The 17,384-nt window shown below is 46.2% G+C and overlaps 1 protein-coding gene across 1 annotated transcript in view; it reads right to left on the bottom strand.

Annotated features, from left to right (window-relative positions):
- Positions 1–17,384, bottom strand: part of LOC115198867 (carbohydrate sulfotransferase 11) — an 84,080-nt gene that overhangs the window by 25,426 nt on the left and 41,270 nt on the right. Inside the window, exon 2 of the mRNA XM_029761250.1 lies at positions 3,103–3,188. Coding sequence (XP_029617110.1) covers positions 3,103–3,188 — 86 coding nt within the window. The remainder of the gene's footprint in view (positions 1–3,102; positions 3,189–17,384) is intronic.

Raw genomic sequence — 17,384 nt, forward strand, 5'->3', positions numbered from 1 at the left:
AAATCCACTTCAATCAGTGTAGATGAAGGGGAGGAGACAGGTTAAAGAAGGATTTTCAAGCCTTGAGACAATTCAGACATGGATTGTGTATGTGTGACATTCAGAATGGGCAAGATAAAAAAATGTAAGTGCCTTTGAACGGGGTATGGTAGTAGGTGCCAGGCACACCGGTTTCTGTCAACAACTGCAGGACTGCTCGGTTTTTCACGTGCAACAGTGTCCCGTGTGCATCAAGAATGGTCCACCACCCAAAGGACATCCAGCCAACTTGACACAACTGTGGGAAGCATTGGAGTCAACATGGGCCAGCTTCCCTGTGGAACGCTTTCGACACCTTGTAGAGTCCATGCCCCGAAGAAACAAGGCAAACAGTATTATACAGGCTAGATTAAGCTAGGTTGTAACCTCCTCCAGAGAGTCCATTCCCCGACGAATTGAGTCTGTTCTGAGGGCAACTCAATATTAGGAAGGTGTTCCTAATGTTCGCTACAGTATACTCAGTGTATATAGACACAGAGAAATACAAAACCATTGTAAACAACAGATAGGGAGATAATTATTGCAGAGGGGTGAAGGAGAAAATAGCCTATCCATCATTGTGATAGTATCACCAACAGCAGCAGAGACTGCAGTATGAGTGATACACTGAGGATGACAACCACCCGTGAGAATACAACTCTATTATCGCAGTGCTATTGGATACACAGCCATTTCTGCATCTGGAAAAATACAGAAAAAAAACACAGTAGCCTAACAAGCAAACGCAGCAAGGTCTCTTCAACCAACTTGGCTCAAAACACCTTAGACACACCATTCACTCCTCGCCCCCACAATATATATTATAGTATATATTATACACTGCTCAAAAAAATAAAGGGAACACTTAAACAACACAATGTAACTCCAAGTCAATCACACTTCTGTGAAATCAAACTGTCCACTTAGGAAGCAACACTGATTGACAATACATTTCACATGCTGTTGTGCAAATGGAATAGACAACAGGTGGAAATTATAGGCAATTAGCAAGACACCCCCAATAAAGGAGTGGTTCTGCAGGTGGTGACCACAGACCACTTCTCAGTTCTTCCTGGCTGATGTTTTGGTCACTTTTGAATGCTGGCAGTGCTTTTACTCTAGTGGTAGCATGAGACGGAGTCTACAACCCACACAAGTGGCTCAGGTAGTGCAGCTCATCCAGGATGGCACATCAATGCGAGCTGTGGCAAGAAGGTTTGCTGTGTCTGTCAGCGTAGTGTCCAGAGCATGGAGGCACTACCAGGAGACAGGCCAGTACATCAGGAGACGTGGAGGAGGCAGTAGGAGGGCAACAACCCAGCAGCAGGACCACTACCTCCGCCTTTGTGCAAGGAGGAGCAGGAGGAGCACTGCCAGAGCCCTGCAAAATGACCTCCAGCAGGCCACAAATGTGCATGTGTCTGCTCAAATGGTCAGAAACAGACTCCATGAGGGTGGTATGAGGGCCCGACGTCCACAGGTGGGGGTTGTGCTTACAGCCCAACACCGTGCAGAACATTTAGCTTTGGCCAGAGAACACCAAGATTGGCAAATTCGCCACTGGCGCCCTGTGCTCTTCACAGATGAAAGCAGGTTCACACTGAGCACATGTGACAGACGTGACAGAGTCTGGAGACGCCGTGGAGAACGTTCTGCTGCCTGCAACATCCTCCAGCATGACCGGTTTGGCAGTGGGTCAGTCATGGTGTGGGGTGGCATTTCTTTGGGGGGGCCGCACAGCCCTCCATGTGCTCGCCAGAGGTAGCCTGACTGCCATTAGGTACCGAGATGAGATCCTCAGACCCCTTGTGAGACCATATGCTGGCGCGGTTGGCCCTGGGTTCCTCCTAATGCAAGACAATGCTAGACCTCATGTGGCTGGAGTGTGTCAGCAGTTCCTGCAAGAGGAAGGCATTGATGCTATGGACTGGCCCGCCCGTTCCCCAGACCTGAATCCAATTGAGCACATCTGGGACATCATGTCTCGCTCCATCCACCAACGCCACGTTGCACCACAGACTGTCCAGGAGTTGGCGGATGCTTTAGTCCAGGTCTGGGAGGAGATCCCTCAGGAGACCATCCGTCACCTCATCAGGAGCATGCCCAGGCGTTGTAGGGAGGTCATACAGGCACGTGGAGGCCACACACACTACTGAGCCTCATTTTGACTTGTTTTAAGGACATTACATGGTTTTCCACTTTAATTTTGAGTGTGACTCAAAATCCAGACCTCCATGGGTTGATAAATTGGATTTTCATTGATTATTTTTGTGTGATTTTGTTGTCAGCACATTCAACTATGTAAAGAAAAAAGTATTTAATAAGATTATTTCATTCATTCAGATCTAGGATGTGTTATTTTAGTGTTCCCTTTATTTTTTTGAGCAGTGTACTTCACCATTTGTTTTGTGGTTACAGTACGTTGCAGCAATATAAGCAGAGCTTATTGTACTTAAAGGGAGAACACAGTGCTCTGAAAAAGAGTTAAAAGAAGTGAAATGTGTAATACTAACTATGCAATCGACCGTTACGCTAAATAAAGCCATCCTCCAGAAGGGGACTACCGCCACGGTAACGGAATATAGGTTTCCACGGCGCTCGTCCATCATGCAGCGGGCGTTGTCATACAGACTTAATAAATAAATAAAGACAGAGTAGCGGAGACCCAGGCTTAGTGACACACACATACACACACATTTATACACACACCATTTGGAGGGAAAGGGAGGACAAGGCTAAAAACAGTCAGGGTCACGGCCTTTCAAATGTCTCTCTGAGTCAGGCCTAAAACAGCGGGGTCTATATTTACAGAGAGAGACAGAGAGAAACAGAGAGAGAGAGAGAGAGAGAGAGAGAGACAGAGAGAGACAGAGAGAGACAGAGAGAGACAGAGAGAGAGAGAGACAGAGAGAGACAGAGAGAGAGAGACAGAGAGAGAGAGAGAGAGAGAGAGAGACAGAGAGAGACAGAGAGAGACAAAGAGAGAGAGAGACAGAGAGAGAGAGAGAGAGAGAGAGAGAGAGAGAGAGAGAGAGAGAGAGAGAGAGAGAGAGAGAGAGAGAGAGAGAGAGAGATGGTTCCTACCTGTGTGGGGTTGTAGAGTTCCTGCAGCGCGTTGCGGGAACCTTTCCTACAGCACACGTCCGCCGCAAACTGGTTCCTCCGCATGACTGTTAGAAAGAACAGAGAGAGGACCGTTAGCAATAACCAATCACACTGGAACAACAGCAACAACAACCAATCACATTGTTACAACTTAAACAACAACCAATAAGAGAGTGGGCCTAATAATGTTAACTACAACAGCATTCACATAGAATAAATGACCATAAAGCTATATTCTGTAGGGCCAAAGGGAACTACCACAGCTAAACTACAAAGACTGGTCCCTATACACACAACCAACAGCCCACACAAAAAAAAAGCAGCCAGACAATACCTCTCAAATTACTGGATGAAAGAGCCCACTAGATAACTACATGAGATTGAACAGAAGAGTGGGTGTGGGTGAACAACAATACATTTGAGAGCCTTACTTTTCTCTGTTCTATGTTTCATCATCCTCACTGATCTAAAAGGAGTGGATATGTAATGCCATATGACTGTAGGACAAAGACATTACTGTACGAAATCAGGACAAAGACGATCAACAACGTCTGCAGATTGAGAGAGGGGATGTGGGGGGGGGGGGGGGGGGGTAAGCCAACTGTAGACACACCCACTTTCTGTATCTTTGTATCTAACCCAGTGCATCGTTTCCTGTTTGTGCTGCGTGTTGTGGACAAATCATAGCCTTTTCTGTCACCTGGGGAATGGATGAGAGCTGAGTGCTTGTTAGTGTAACGAACTACCGCAGACAGTCCATTATACCTTACCTTCAGTAGGAGAGGGGGAAGAGATGCCCCTATACACACACACACCTCAGTGTGATGGGTGACCTGTCACCTGGCTGTGAAAGCAGCTTCATTATAATTCGGTTAATTCCTGCTCCCTACGGTGTGCATCATATAAACAGGCAATTACTGCTCTTTCAGCAGAATACACACACACACACACAAACACTGATTGCTCTCACTCAATCATTCTCATTTATCCTCTACTGCATCTATGGGCTGTCGACCTAATATGTACAGACAGTAAGATGATGAGACAGACAGACATAGAGAGACAGAGAGAGAGAGAGAGATATATAGATAGATAGATAGATAGATAGGATAGATAGTGAGAGAGAGAGTGAGCGACAGAGAGAGAGCGAGTGACAGAGAGAGAGAGAGAGAGAGGGAGAGAGAGATATAGATAGAGAGAGAGAGAGAGACAGAGAGAGAAAGAGAGCAAAGCTACTCTCCCTGAGCCTTTAAATCTCCAAACAGTTCATCCTATTTCCCACACACACAAGTAGCTTACAAACCAGCACACATACCTGATCTACAGATTTTGCTTCAGTACCTCCAGGTCCACACACATACACCGCTCTATTTAATCTACTAGTAATCCTGTCTAAGTCTGGTGTGTGTTAATACACTGATCACCTTCCCCTTCCACACACACACACACACACACACACACACACACACACACACACACACACACACACACACACACAGGCTTCTTGATATACAGCAAAGCCATCAGGATTACAATGTACGGAGTACAGTTGAGTGTACCCACTACGTGGACCAGCAGGCCCACCTGCCAGCACACCTGTGTCACAGCCCAGGGAGATGTATCCATGGCAAACCCCTCATCTCACCTACACCCTTCTGATTGGCTACAATCATCAAATGCCCTCTCAGCTGAGGACATGCTCATTTCCTTTGTGCTGAACGCTTAGACACACACACACACACACGACCCTGATCTGACCTTCCTCATCTACTGTATCTGCTTTATTATGATGGACTTTGCCAAGCAGAAATAAACAGGTATGGATGATAATATGGGCTATGTTCAGCTGGATTGTTGGTAAAAGGATCAGAGATTTAGCTGTTTGAGCTGTTTCTGAGAGTTCAGAAGGGTCAAAAGACACAATCCTCACTCACTCTCTCTCTCCCACCACTCTCTCTCTCCCCCCACTCATTCTCTCCCCCCACTCTCTCCTACACTCTCAATTCAATTCAATTTAAGGGCTTTACTGGCATGGGAAACATATGTTAACATAACCAAAGCAAGTGAAATAGACAATAAACAAAAGTGAAATAAACAATAAAAATGAACACTAAACATTACACTCACAGAAGTTCCAAAAGAATAAAGACATTACAAATGTCATATATATACAGTGTTGTAATGATGTGCAAATAGTTAAAGTACAAAAGGGAAAGTAAATAAACTGGTCACAAATCTTGCTACTGTGATGGCACACTGTGGTATTTCACCCAATAGATATGGGAGTTTATCAAAATTGGTTTGTTTTCTCTCTCTCTTTCACCACATCACCCCACCGCCACTGACTTTCTGTATCAGTCTCTCTCATTCCCTCTTGCTCTCCCCAATACCCCCTTTCCCTCCCTCCCTCCCTCCCTCCCTCCCTCCCTCCCTCTCCGCTTGTTAATGCACAGAGTGGTAAGGGTGCCTATTTAAATACCACTGTGGCCAGGCCGTCTCCAGCCTGTACCCAGAGTTTGTGAGAGCGTCTGTGTGTTCCACAAACATCCAAACACACACACTCCGAGCGTAACACACACCACCCTTCATCTTCCATCAGCACCACCTCTCATACAGCAGGAGACCTAACATCCGTCCTCCTCTTAGGGTGTGAGTTTTCGGGGTTTAGACCTGAGCCAACTCCCCGTGCTTACTGTGGGAGCGCATGACCAGTCAGGCACCGTGTTATGCGGTATGTACAGTGCGCATTCATAGCCCGGTGCGCACCGTGCCTGCTCCCCACATTTGCTGGGCTAAAGTGAGCATTCAGCCAGGACGGGTTATGCCGGCTCAGCGCTCCTGGTCTACAGTACGCCTCCTCAGTCCAGGATATCCTGCGCCAGCTCTACGCACTGTGTCGCCAGTGCTCATTTATAGCCCAGTTCGTCCTGTGCCAGCGCCTCGCACTTGCCGGGCTAAAGTTAGTGTTCAGCCAGGACGGGCTGTGCCAGCTCTATGCTCAAGACCTCCAGTGCGCCTCCACGGTCCAGTATATCCTGCACCGGTTCTATGCACCAGGTCTCCAGTGCGCCTCCACAGCCCAGTACGTCCTGTGCCTCCTCCTCGCACTCTCCCTGAAGTGCGCCTCCCCAGTCCAGTACGTCCTGTGCCTGCTCCTCGCACTCACCCTGAAGTGCGTGTCAACAGTCTGGTGCCACCTGTCCCAGCTCCACGCACTAGGCCTCCAGTGCGCCTGCCCAGTCCGGTGCGTCCTGTGCCTGCTCTCCGCACTCGCCCTGAGGTGCGTGTTACCAGTCTGGCGCCACCTGTGCCGGCCCCACGCATCAGGCCTCCAGTGCGCCTTCCCGTTCAAGAGCTTCCGGCGACAGTTCCCAGTCTAGAGCTTCCGGCGATAGTTCCCAGTCCAGAGCTTCCGGCGACAGTTCCCAGTCCAGAGCTTCCGGCGACGTTTCACAGTCCGGAACCTCCTGAGACGGTCCACAGTCCGGAACCTCCTGAGACGGTCCACAGTCCGGAACCTCCTGAGACGGTCCACAGTCCGAAACCTCCTGAGACGGCCCACAGTCCGGAGCCTCCTGAGACGGTCCACAGTCCGAAACCTCCTGAGACGGCCCACAGTCCGGAGCCTCCTGAGACGGCCCACAGTCCGGAGCCTCCTGAGACGGCCCACAGTCCGGAGCCTCCTGAGACGGCCCACAGTCCGGAGCCTCCAGCGACGGTCCCCAGTCCGGAGCCTCCAGCGACGGTCCCCAGTCCGGAGCCTCCAGCGACGGTCCCCAGTCCGGAGCCTCCAGCGACGGTCCGCAGTCCGGAATCTCCAGCGACGGTCGGCAGTCTAGAACCGCCACCGATGCTGGCGGATTCGCAGGATGAGATGGTTCTTTGTCCTGTACCAGAGCCACCTCCTATGCTGGCGGATCTGCGGGATGAGAAGGTTCTTCGTCCTGCACCAGAGCCGCCACCAACACTAGACACCCCCCCTAACCCTCCCTTTTGGTTTCAGGTTTTGTGGCCGGAGTCCGCACCTTTGGGGGGGGTACTGTCACGTCCTGACCATAGAGAGCTCTTATTTTCTATGGTAGAGTAGGTCAGGGCGTGACTGGGGGGGGGGGGTTATCTAGTTTATTTAGTTCTATGTTGTTTTGGTTCTAGTTTCTTTTTTCTATGTTTGGATTTTTGTATGATCCCCAATTAGAGGCAGCTGGTCATCATTGTCTCTAATTGGGGATCATATTTAAGTAGTTGTTTTTCCCACCTGTGTTTGTGGGAGATTATTTTGAGTTAGTGCATGTTGCACCTCTTTCGTCACGCTTTGTGTTTTGTTTGTAGTTTATTGTTTGTTTTGCAAAGTTGCACATTAAAATAAAAGATGTGGAACGATACCCACGCTGCGCTTTGGTCTCCTTCCTACGACGAATGTGACAAGAGCCAGCCTCCCTCCCTCCCAAATCCCACCCATAACAGCTTCTGACATGCAAAGGATTCTAGGAAGTCAAGCATCACAAACCAAGTAGAAACTACAGCAACACACAACAGTGAGCCCAGAATAACAAGATACTAAATCAGATCCAAAGTTGGCATACATATGTCATGTAAGACCATCATTGAAGGAGTGGCTGGAGTGTATATTGGGAAGCACTATATTCACTGTGAGTTTGATTACATACAGCCTCACTATAAATAGTAGTCAGTTCTGCACAAGCTCAGCAGGTCTGTAATCACACAACATCTGCAGCCATCTATCAGCAAGGGATTATGGGATACTGGAGGATTTAATCTGCTGCTAATCTTACCTACACACAGAGAGCATCAATTCACTTGCCACTGTCACGCACGCACACACACACACACGGTCAGTAACACACAAAAACACACACAGTCACTAACGTGCATGAGCACACACTGATGTGTACATGCGCACGCACACACGCACACACACACACACACACACACACACACAGATCCCTCTGTCGGTTTGATTATGTCTAGCGGGAGATAGACCTCCCGCAGACTTTTCATATCTCCCATGAGTGTCTTGTCTGTCCGTGTATATTTAGAAGTGTGTGTTGTATCTCTGATGCTCAGAGCTGAAGTACTGAAGATGAGTTAGGACTCAGCAGAATTAGAGCAGGAGCACAGAAGACAGATGTTTAGGCACGCTAGCGCAACTTTATTAAACAAAAGCCTGATAAGCGCCTGTCAAATGTGTGTCGGATGGTAATGCGTGTGTGTTGGTGCATATGTGGGGGACGCAAGTCTGTTAATAATTGGATTTATATAGCGTGTGTATGCATGTGTGCGTGTGTGTGAGCGTCCACAGGGAAAGGCTAGCTGAACACAATCAGAACAGTTGATATGATAGGCTGCTCGTTTCTCCTCTTTATTCATTTAGCTGTGGGCCTTTAATCCTTTATTGAGAATTACTAACATGAACATAAAACACACCCTCATTGTGGCATGGGAACAACCATCAGTTTTGCACCTCACAGTACATATAAGACCATGCTATTATGTTTCTTTAAACTACACTAAACAAAAATATAAACGCAACATGTAAAGTGTCAGTTCCATGTTTCATGGGCTGAAATAAAAGATCTTGGAAATGTTCCATATGCTCAAATAGCTTATTTCTCTCAAACGTTACATCCCTGTTAGTGAGCATTTCTCCTTTGCCAAGATAATCCATCCACCTGACATGTGTGGCATATCAAGACGCTGATTAAACAGCATGATCATTACACAGGTGCACCTTGTATTGGGGACAATAAAAGGCCACTCTAAAATGTGCAGTTTTGTCACACAACAATGCCACAGATGCCTCAAGTTTTGAGGGAGAGTGCAATTGGCATGCTGACTGCAGAAATGTCCACCAGAACTGTTGCCAGAGAACTTAATGTTAATTTCTCTACCATAAGCCACCTCCAACGTCGTCTTAGAGAATTTGGCAGTACATCCAACCGGCATGTAAACACAACAGCCCAGGACCTCCACATTCGGCTTCTTCACCTGCGGGATCATCTGACAGCAGCCACCCGGACAGCTGATGAAACTGTGGGTTTGCACAATTTCTGCACAAACTGTCAGAAACCCAGCTCCGGGAAGCTCATCTGCGTGCTCATCGTCCTCACCAGGGACTTGACCTGTCTGCAGTTCGGTGTCGGAACTGACTTCTATGGGCAAAAGCTCACCTTCGATGGCCACTGGCACATGGGAGAAGTGTGCTCTTCATGGATGAATCCTGGTTTCAACTGTACCAGGCAGATACAGACAGCGAGTATGGTGTTGTTTGGGCTAGTGGTTTGCTGATGTCAACATTGTGAACAGAGTGCCCCGTGGTGGTGGTGGAGTTATGGTATGGGCAGGCATAAGCTATGGCCAACGAACTCAATTGCATTATATTGATGGCAATTTGAATGCACAGGGATACAGTGACGAGATCCTGAGGCCCATTGTTGTGCCATTCATCTGCCTCCATCACCTCATGTTTCAGCATGATAATGCACGGCCCCATGTCGCAAGGATCTGTGCACAATTCCTGGAAGCTGAAAATGTCCCAGTTCTTCCATGGCCTGCATTCTCAGACATGTCACCTATTGAGCATGTTTGGGATGCTCTGGATCAACATGTACGACAGCGTATTCCATTTCCCGCCAATATCCAGCAACTTTGCACAGCCATTGAAGATTAGTAAGACAACATTCCACAGGCCACAATCAACAGCCTGATCAACTCTATGGGAAGGAGATGTGTCGCTCTGCATGAGGCAAATCGCGGTCACACCAGTAACTGACTGTTTTTCTGATCCACGCCCCTACCTTTTTTAAAAAGGTATCAGTGACCAAAAGATGCATATCAGTATTCCCAGTCATGTGAAATCCATAGATTAGGGCCGAATTAATGTATTTCAATTGAATGATTTCCTTATATGATCTGTAACTCAGTCAAATCTTTGAAAATGTTGCATGTTGCATTTATACATTTTTTCAGTGTATATAAGTCTCCCAACATACACAACAACCTATTGTGGACATAAAATAGTGGTGCTACAGCTTCATGATATAATGCAATAATCAGAACACTAACTGGACAGATGAGTGGTTTAGTTTGTCTGTAGTTGATTAGAGTTCTATCGCTGTGTGTGGTCTATTCATCGCGTTAGCTTTGAGTACAGGTCCTTGAGTAGGTCGAAGGGTCATTTAGACTGCTGTGTGATCATGCAGGTCTCTCAGAATGAAGCAATATGGTCGAGCGAAGAGGCAAGTCCTCGCCAACGTGAGTTGCTTCCCAGCAGGTAGATGTATCATACGTCCCCGGTAGTAGCTAAAGTAACCAATTTGTTCCAAATTGTTTCTAGCCACGTCTATGATGGGACCCCTATTCTAAGGCCCCTGAGCAATGGCTGCCCTCTCACTGCCTGACTCAATATTCCCAACATTGAATAGGAATAGAATTTCCCTCCGGGAAACTGGAAATGGGGAACATGACCACAGTGCAGAAACTCTTAGCTATGGAGAAGTGTGTTCGGTTCTTTATGATTTTTAAGTGAAGAAACAAATAACATAGACACACACACACACACACACACACACACACACACACACGAGAGAAACAGGATGGATGAATAAACAGAGGAGCGTGCTGTAAACCCATATTTGGCCACAGACTGAGAGACAGCGGTCAGTCACACAGTCGGAGGTCAGATATGGTCAGATGCATGGTCAGATATGGTCAGAGGCGGTCAAGCGTGGTTAGACAGTCACACAGAGAGATGGACAAACTACCGCAGACAGAAATGAATCACAAGCCACAAGCCCAGAGGAGGTGAACATACGGGAGCAGTGGGAGATCCATAGTAATGGTAAAAAGAGAGAGATGGAGTGAGAAAGGGAGCAGTGAGGAAGGGAGGGAAGGAAGGAGGGGGAAGATATGGACACAGACAGCAGGAGGGAGGAACCCACTGAACCTCCCTGGGATTGTCACCCCTCCTGTACTGCCCTGTCGTTAACCCGTCCAGTCATGAAAGTGAATGAGTGAACAGAGGGTAGACTAATCAGATATAGAGAGATAGAGAGATAGCTAACATCAAGGCGGTGACCCGATCCTGTAGGTTCATGCTCTACAACATTCACAGAGTACGACCCTGCCTTACACAGGAAGCGGCGCAGGTCCTAATCCAGGCACTTCTCATCTCCCGTCTGGATTACTGCAACTCGCTGTTGGCGGGGCTCCCTGCCTGTGCCATTAAACCCCTACAACTCATCCAGAACGCCGCAGTCCGTCTGGTGTTCAACCTTCCCAAGTTCTCTCACGTCACCCCGCTCCTCCGCACACTCCACTGGCTTCCAGTTGAAGCTCGCATCTGCTACAAGACCATGGTGCTTGCCTACGGAGCTGTGAGGGGAATGGCACCTCCGTACCTTCAGGCTCTGATCAGTCCCTACACCCAAAGAAGGGTACTGCGTTCATCCACCTATGGCCTGCTCGCCTCCTTACCTCTGCGGAAGCACAGTTCCTGCTCAGCCCAGTCAAAACTGTTCGCTGCTCTGGCACCACAATGGTGGAACAAGCTCCCTCACAACGCCAGGACAGTGGAGTCAATCACCACCTTCCGTAGACACCTGAAACCCCACCTCTTTAAGGAATACCTGGGATAGGATTAAGTAATCCTTCTAACCCCCCCCCCCCAAAAAAAGATATAGATGTACTATTGTAAAGTGGTTGTTCCACTGGATATCATAAGGTGAATGCACCAATTTGTAAGTCGCTCTGGATAAGAGCGTCTGCTAAATGACGTAAATGTAAATGTAAATGTAGGTGCAGATGAAGAGACAGACAGTTAGACAAGGATATCAACCATAAATAATTTGCATGGTGATGCATAGCAGCCACTGCACCAAAGCGCTCACCACACATTAGCCTTCTTAGCATACTTTCCTTCCTCCCTCCATCCTCTTCTGGACCCCCAACATCACCCTCCCGTGCCCGGCAGTGGTCAACAGGATGGGTGTCTCAAAAAACACCTCATTCTGCAATCAGGGTGGAAGGGCTGTGTTCAAAACACCACAGGGAAGAACCACACGCTTCATCACACATGCAGTCACTCTGTGTGTGTGTTAGTCCTGAACGTTTCCTCCTGTAATACTGTGGTGGAAGCTTAGAGGATGGGGTAAGAGGTCACACTAGGGATGACCCCCTTTAGTCGACTGGTCGATTGTCTGGTCAATAGGCTGTTGGTTATAAGTTCATTTATTTGTCAGCCAGTTGCAAAAAACATTTTTTTTTATGGCACATCTTGATTGACGCCTGTCTCAGTGGACTAATCCATGGCTGAGGCCACGGGGATGGCTCACCAGTAGTACATTTCCCGTTAATTCCCCTCATTTCTAATTTACAATGTTTGTTTGGTTACCATAATTTCTGTTAATGCGTTCAATATATTATTACCATTACAGTATTTTACCGTTCTCATTGTCAGAGTGGACACGTTGTTTGCAAAGCGCACAACCTAGGCTACACTTGAGAGAAACAAATGTTGGTTTATTTCATTCCATTTATGAGTTTTGTCAATTTAGTCATTGTGTTTTGTAAGGACGCGCACCTGATTACTCATAGAAGTAGGCCTAGGCTACCTGACCTGCACCCAAATGTAGGCTTATACAATGTCCCCATAGTATTTCAGATTGTCTTAACTCACCACCACTAATTAGCTGTGGAGCTTCTCAAAGCAATTTTTTCTTCACCTCCAAACAGCAAGTAAACAAAGTCTGTTTTTACATCCATTGAGAATGACAATAGTTCCTCAAGGTAGCCTATTTGAAAAATCTTTCCAGCTCTCTCCCTTTCCATAACCACACCACCTGAAAGGGGGAAGAAAATGCCATCCTCTGATCCAGTGGAAACATCATAAAAATAGTCCTACATGATTACTTCTTATCCCTACTGCTGTGTCTGTTCCGAGCTCACTGGCATGGGAAACTCTGAGGGTCCAGAACATTTTATACAACGTGGCAAGTTTGTTAGCACAAGCTTTGGGCTGGACCAAGTTGATAGTTGATACAATGTTTCAAGTTCCTTGCAGACAGGCCATGCATAGCCAATGTGATTTATTTTTATCAGGATATTTTCTAACTGCAGGCTGCAATGTTTTCATTTGTTGGCTTTATGTTTGTAGGGTATTTTTACATAGTTGCCAATGGCAATAGAAGATACTTTTAGATTTTAATAATTTTAATTTAGATATCATTTTTATTCATCACATGACAATGATTTTGAGATGGGAAGACTTATAAAATAAATGAAACTATTCCACAAAAATGTGCATACGAAAATTATAACTGGCACGCAGATCGGTAGAAACGGTAAGATAAATTGTCACACCCATACAGTCAACTGATTTATAAAAGGTATTATGTTTTCCAAGTCAATGTCTCAGATCTGACTCTGTTAGCCAGCTAGAGAGAGGATTACAACATATTTTTAAATAACAATAAGCAGCATTACACACACACACACACACACACATACACACACACACACACACACACCATGTCCTCCTTTACAGTTCAGTTGAATAGGATAGCAGCTGGGTAAGACAGTGAGTATCTGTGGCCAGTGTCTTTGTACACGCAACTGTTGATTTTAACATGTAAATCTTGGTGGGGCAAACTTAACTAATTGTTTTAGATGCATACCAGTAAAGCCACTACACAACATTGTATTATTTTAGTAGGCCTATGTCAGGGACGTCACTAGAGATTCGTGGATAGGGGGGCTAAGCCTCTTTTAGGAGGGTCTGGGCATACTCCCCCAGGATTTGTTTTAAAGCCCCCAAAACGTCTTTTCATCACGTATTTTTAGAGTAACAACGGGTGTAAAATCGATCAAAATAAGGTTATTTTTGGTCAAGGTTGACTTACTTAAATTCTATCCAAATAAAGAAATTAAAGTCCACTCTTTCCCCATCCATCCAACACCAACAAAAGGCACAAAAATGCCTGTACAATCTAGCCAAAATACTTTTGGATGTTATTTTGAGAGAGAGAGAGAGAGAGAGAGAGAGAGAGAGAGAGAGAGAGAAATGTGAAGACATGCAGGTCATATTATACCATTAGAAAAAAATCTTTATTTAAATTTGTTGCTCAAAATTAACCCAATAATTCAGACACATGGAACATCTTAAACAGTATTATCCACAATGGGGCAAAACTAAATTCAACTAATTAGCTAAATACGATTTTAAAAACTCAAAAATAATTTGTAATCAAATCTGATAAAAAACTAAGATCCCAAACAAATATTATAACCTATATTACAGAACTGCTCCTCCTGCTTCTCTCTTTTGATGCTTATTTTGTGGGTGGACGCATCAACCTCTTATTTTTAAAGGTGGCAAAGCGGTCAATAGCACTATTGTGGCTTAGTGGCCCAATCACTTCACCCTCAATGGACATTGGCCAGTAGCATACCACCCTGCATCCCACTGCTGGCTTGCTTCTGAAGCTAAGCAGGGTTGGTCCTGGTCAGTCCCTGGATGGGAGATCAGATGCTGCTGGAAGTGGTGTTGAAGGGCCAGTAGGAGGCACTCTTTCCTCTGGTTCTAAAAAATATCCCAATGCCCCAGGGCAGTGATTGGGGACACTGCCCTGTGTAGGGTGCTGTCTTTTGGATGGGATGTTAAATAGGTGTCCTGACTCTCTGAGGTCATGAAAGATCCCATTGCACTTATCGTAAGAGTAGGGGTGTTAACCCCGGTGTCCTGGCTAAATTCCCAATCTGGCCCTCATACCATCACGGCCACCTAATCATCCCCAACTTACAATTGGCTCATTCATCCCCCTCCTCTCCCCTGAAACTATTCCCCAGGTTGTTGCTGTAAATGAGAATGTGTTCTCAGTCAACTTACCTGGTTAAATAAATGGTTGCAAGCCTTTTCTGACCCATTGTCTTACGCAACCAGGAGTACACTAAAGGACCTTTCACAGGAGCAGCTGCTAACAGGAATTGTGAGGGCAACCTGAATGATTTCAGAGAAGGAAACATCATCATCCAGGAGGTTATGCACAGCAAGCATATCTTTGGGAGGACATCCAGCTTCTCTTTTCTGGGCAAGAAAGTTTCTGGCCACCAACATCTCTTCTGTTTTAACATTAATACCGTAGTGCTTGGCAAACTCAGTTAAGCATGATGTACGTTTTTTTGAGTTCGGGTTGCATGCCTGTATGCCTTTGAGCAGACCTGCATCTACAGTCGAGAATCGCTGGTCAAGCTCACAAATCATCCTGTCAAAGCAGTGGAGCAACAACTCTGTTTTCATTGTTTGGGAACATGACAATTCTGTGCCAAAACCCAAGGAGGTCTCCACCACAAAATCTCCCATTGTCCTTTTGCGCTTTCTTGCTGCGTCTGCCTCTAGAATATTGTGAATTTCACAGAATGCTTTGGTTCTGTCATATATTTCTGTGGCAAATGCATCTGTGCATTTTCCTATCAGTGTGTCACATACAGCTTGTTTGCCGAAACAAGCTTCTGCCAGGTCTACAGTCTTTTTCTGGAGGAACTTGTGTAGTCCCTCAGTTATAGAAAGAAGGGACTGAAACATCAGTAGCAAATACACAGTGGCAGAGAGACAATCAACAATAGCAGTTAAAGTGTCCATGACTGCATTTATGGAGTGCAGCTGGCATGCCCAGCGAGTGTTTGAGAGCTGTACAAGTTCAGCTGATGCTATTCCAGGTTTGAACTGAGCTTCTTTGAACTTGTATGTGGTTAACTAGGGATGTACTGAAAAACTAATACACACTCTCCAAGAAACTGAAAAACTCAGCAGCCTCCGGAAGAGACCTGCAAGTATGACACAACACCAAATTAAGCTCATAAGCAAAGCAATGTACATAAATTGCCTCCGGATGCAGTACTCTGAAATGTGCTTCCACACCTCCTTTAGAACCACTCATGACAGCTGCACCATCATAGGTCTGTGCAACGCACTTTAGGCCTGATATCCCTCTCATTTGGAGCTGCTGTTGCAACTCATTTGCTATCGATTGGGCATCAAATGACTTGATTTCTGCTAGTGCTAGTAAATGCTCCTTAACTGTCCCCTCTGTCACATACCTAACACACAGAGCCAACTGTTCAGACTGCCCATCCCTGGCCTCATCCGCCATAATGGCATACATTCCAGACTTTGACATCTCAGAGACCATGGTGTCCATAATCTCTTGAGCACAGCATTCGATCATGTAATTCTGAGATTCTGGCGAGACATACGTCGCATTTGATGGAGTATTGTACCTTTGCAGGGAAGGGTCAAACTCCTTCAAAAGCTCCATACATTCAAGAAAGTTCCCTCTATTTGTGCTTTCACTAGATTCATCATTGGCATAGAAAGAGAGTCCCTATCTTCCTAACATTCAGGTGACCGCAACAATTCTCCATAGATACTCCCTTCTCTCTGCAATATCACTAGCATGGGCAGATGTTCAAATTTGAGCAATGCTCCCATGATTGCTAGTTGCTTGGTAGCATTGTCATGCCCCAACACTGCCTCTGTGTGTTTGTGCCATTTCATGTTTACGGAAGATAAACAAAGCAAAATTGAATGTTTTTGCCAAAAACTCTACATGGAAAGCAGAAAGCTGCGTTTTTGTGGACAGAGTACTCTACCCAATTGTATTTCTCAAACCAGCAGTGCTAAAATGCCCTTTTCTGTGTACCAAAACTTTAGTGTGGGTAGCTGTTCAGCTTCACTTGTCTGGGCCCAGTGTCTTTGTCACCTAAATCGCTCTCATTTCTGAAAGGAGTTACTGCAGCGGCTTGATTACTTTCTTTCTCTGGATGTGTTTGTTGTCCCTCTCTCTCTCTCTGGATCTGTTTGTTGTCCCTCCCTCACTGGATCTGTTTGTTGTCCCTCCCTCACTGGATCTGTTTGATGTCCCTCTCTCTCTGGATCTGTTTGTTGTCCCTCTCTCTCTGGATCTGTTTGATGTCCCTCTCTCTCTGGATTGGTTTGTTGTCCCTCTCTCTGGATCTGTTTGTTGTCCCTCTCTCTCTGGATCTGTTTGTTGTCCCTCTCTCTCTGGATCTGTTTGTTGTCCCTCTCTCTGGATCTGTTTGTTGTCCCTCCCTCACTGGATCTGTTTGTTGTCCCTCTCTCTCTGGATCTGTTTGTTGTCCCTCTCTCTCTGGATCTGTTTGTTGTCCCTCTCTCTCTGGATCTGTTTGATGTCCCTCTCTCTCTGGATCTGTTTGTTGTCCCTCTC

This window comes from Salmo trutta, chromosome 8 (genome assembly GCF_901001165.1).
Source record: "Salmo trutta chromosome 8, fSalTru1.1, whole genome shotgun sequence".
Taxonomy (NCBI): domain Eukaryota; kingdom Metazoa; phylum Chordata; class Actinopteri; order Salmoniformes; family Salmonidae; genus Salmo; species Salmo trutta.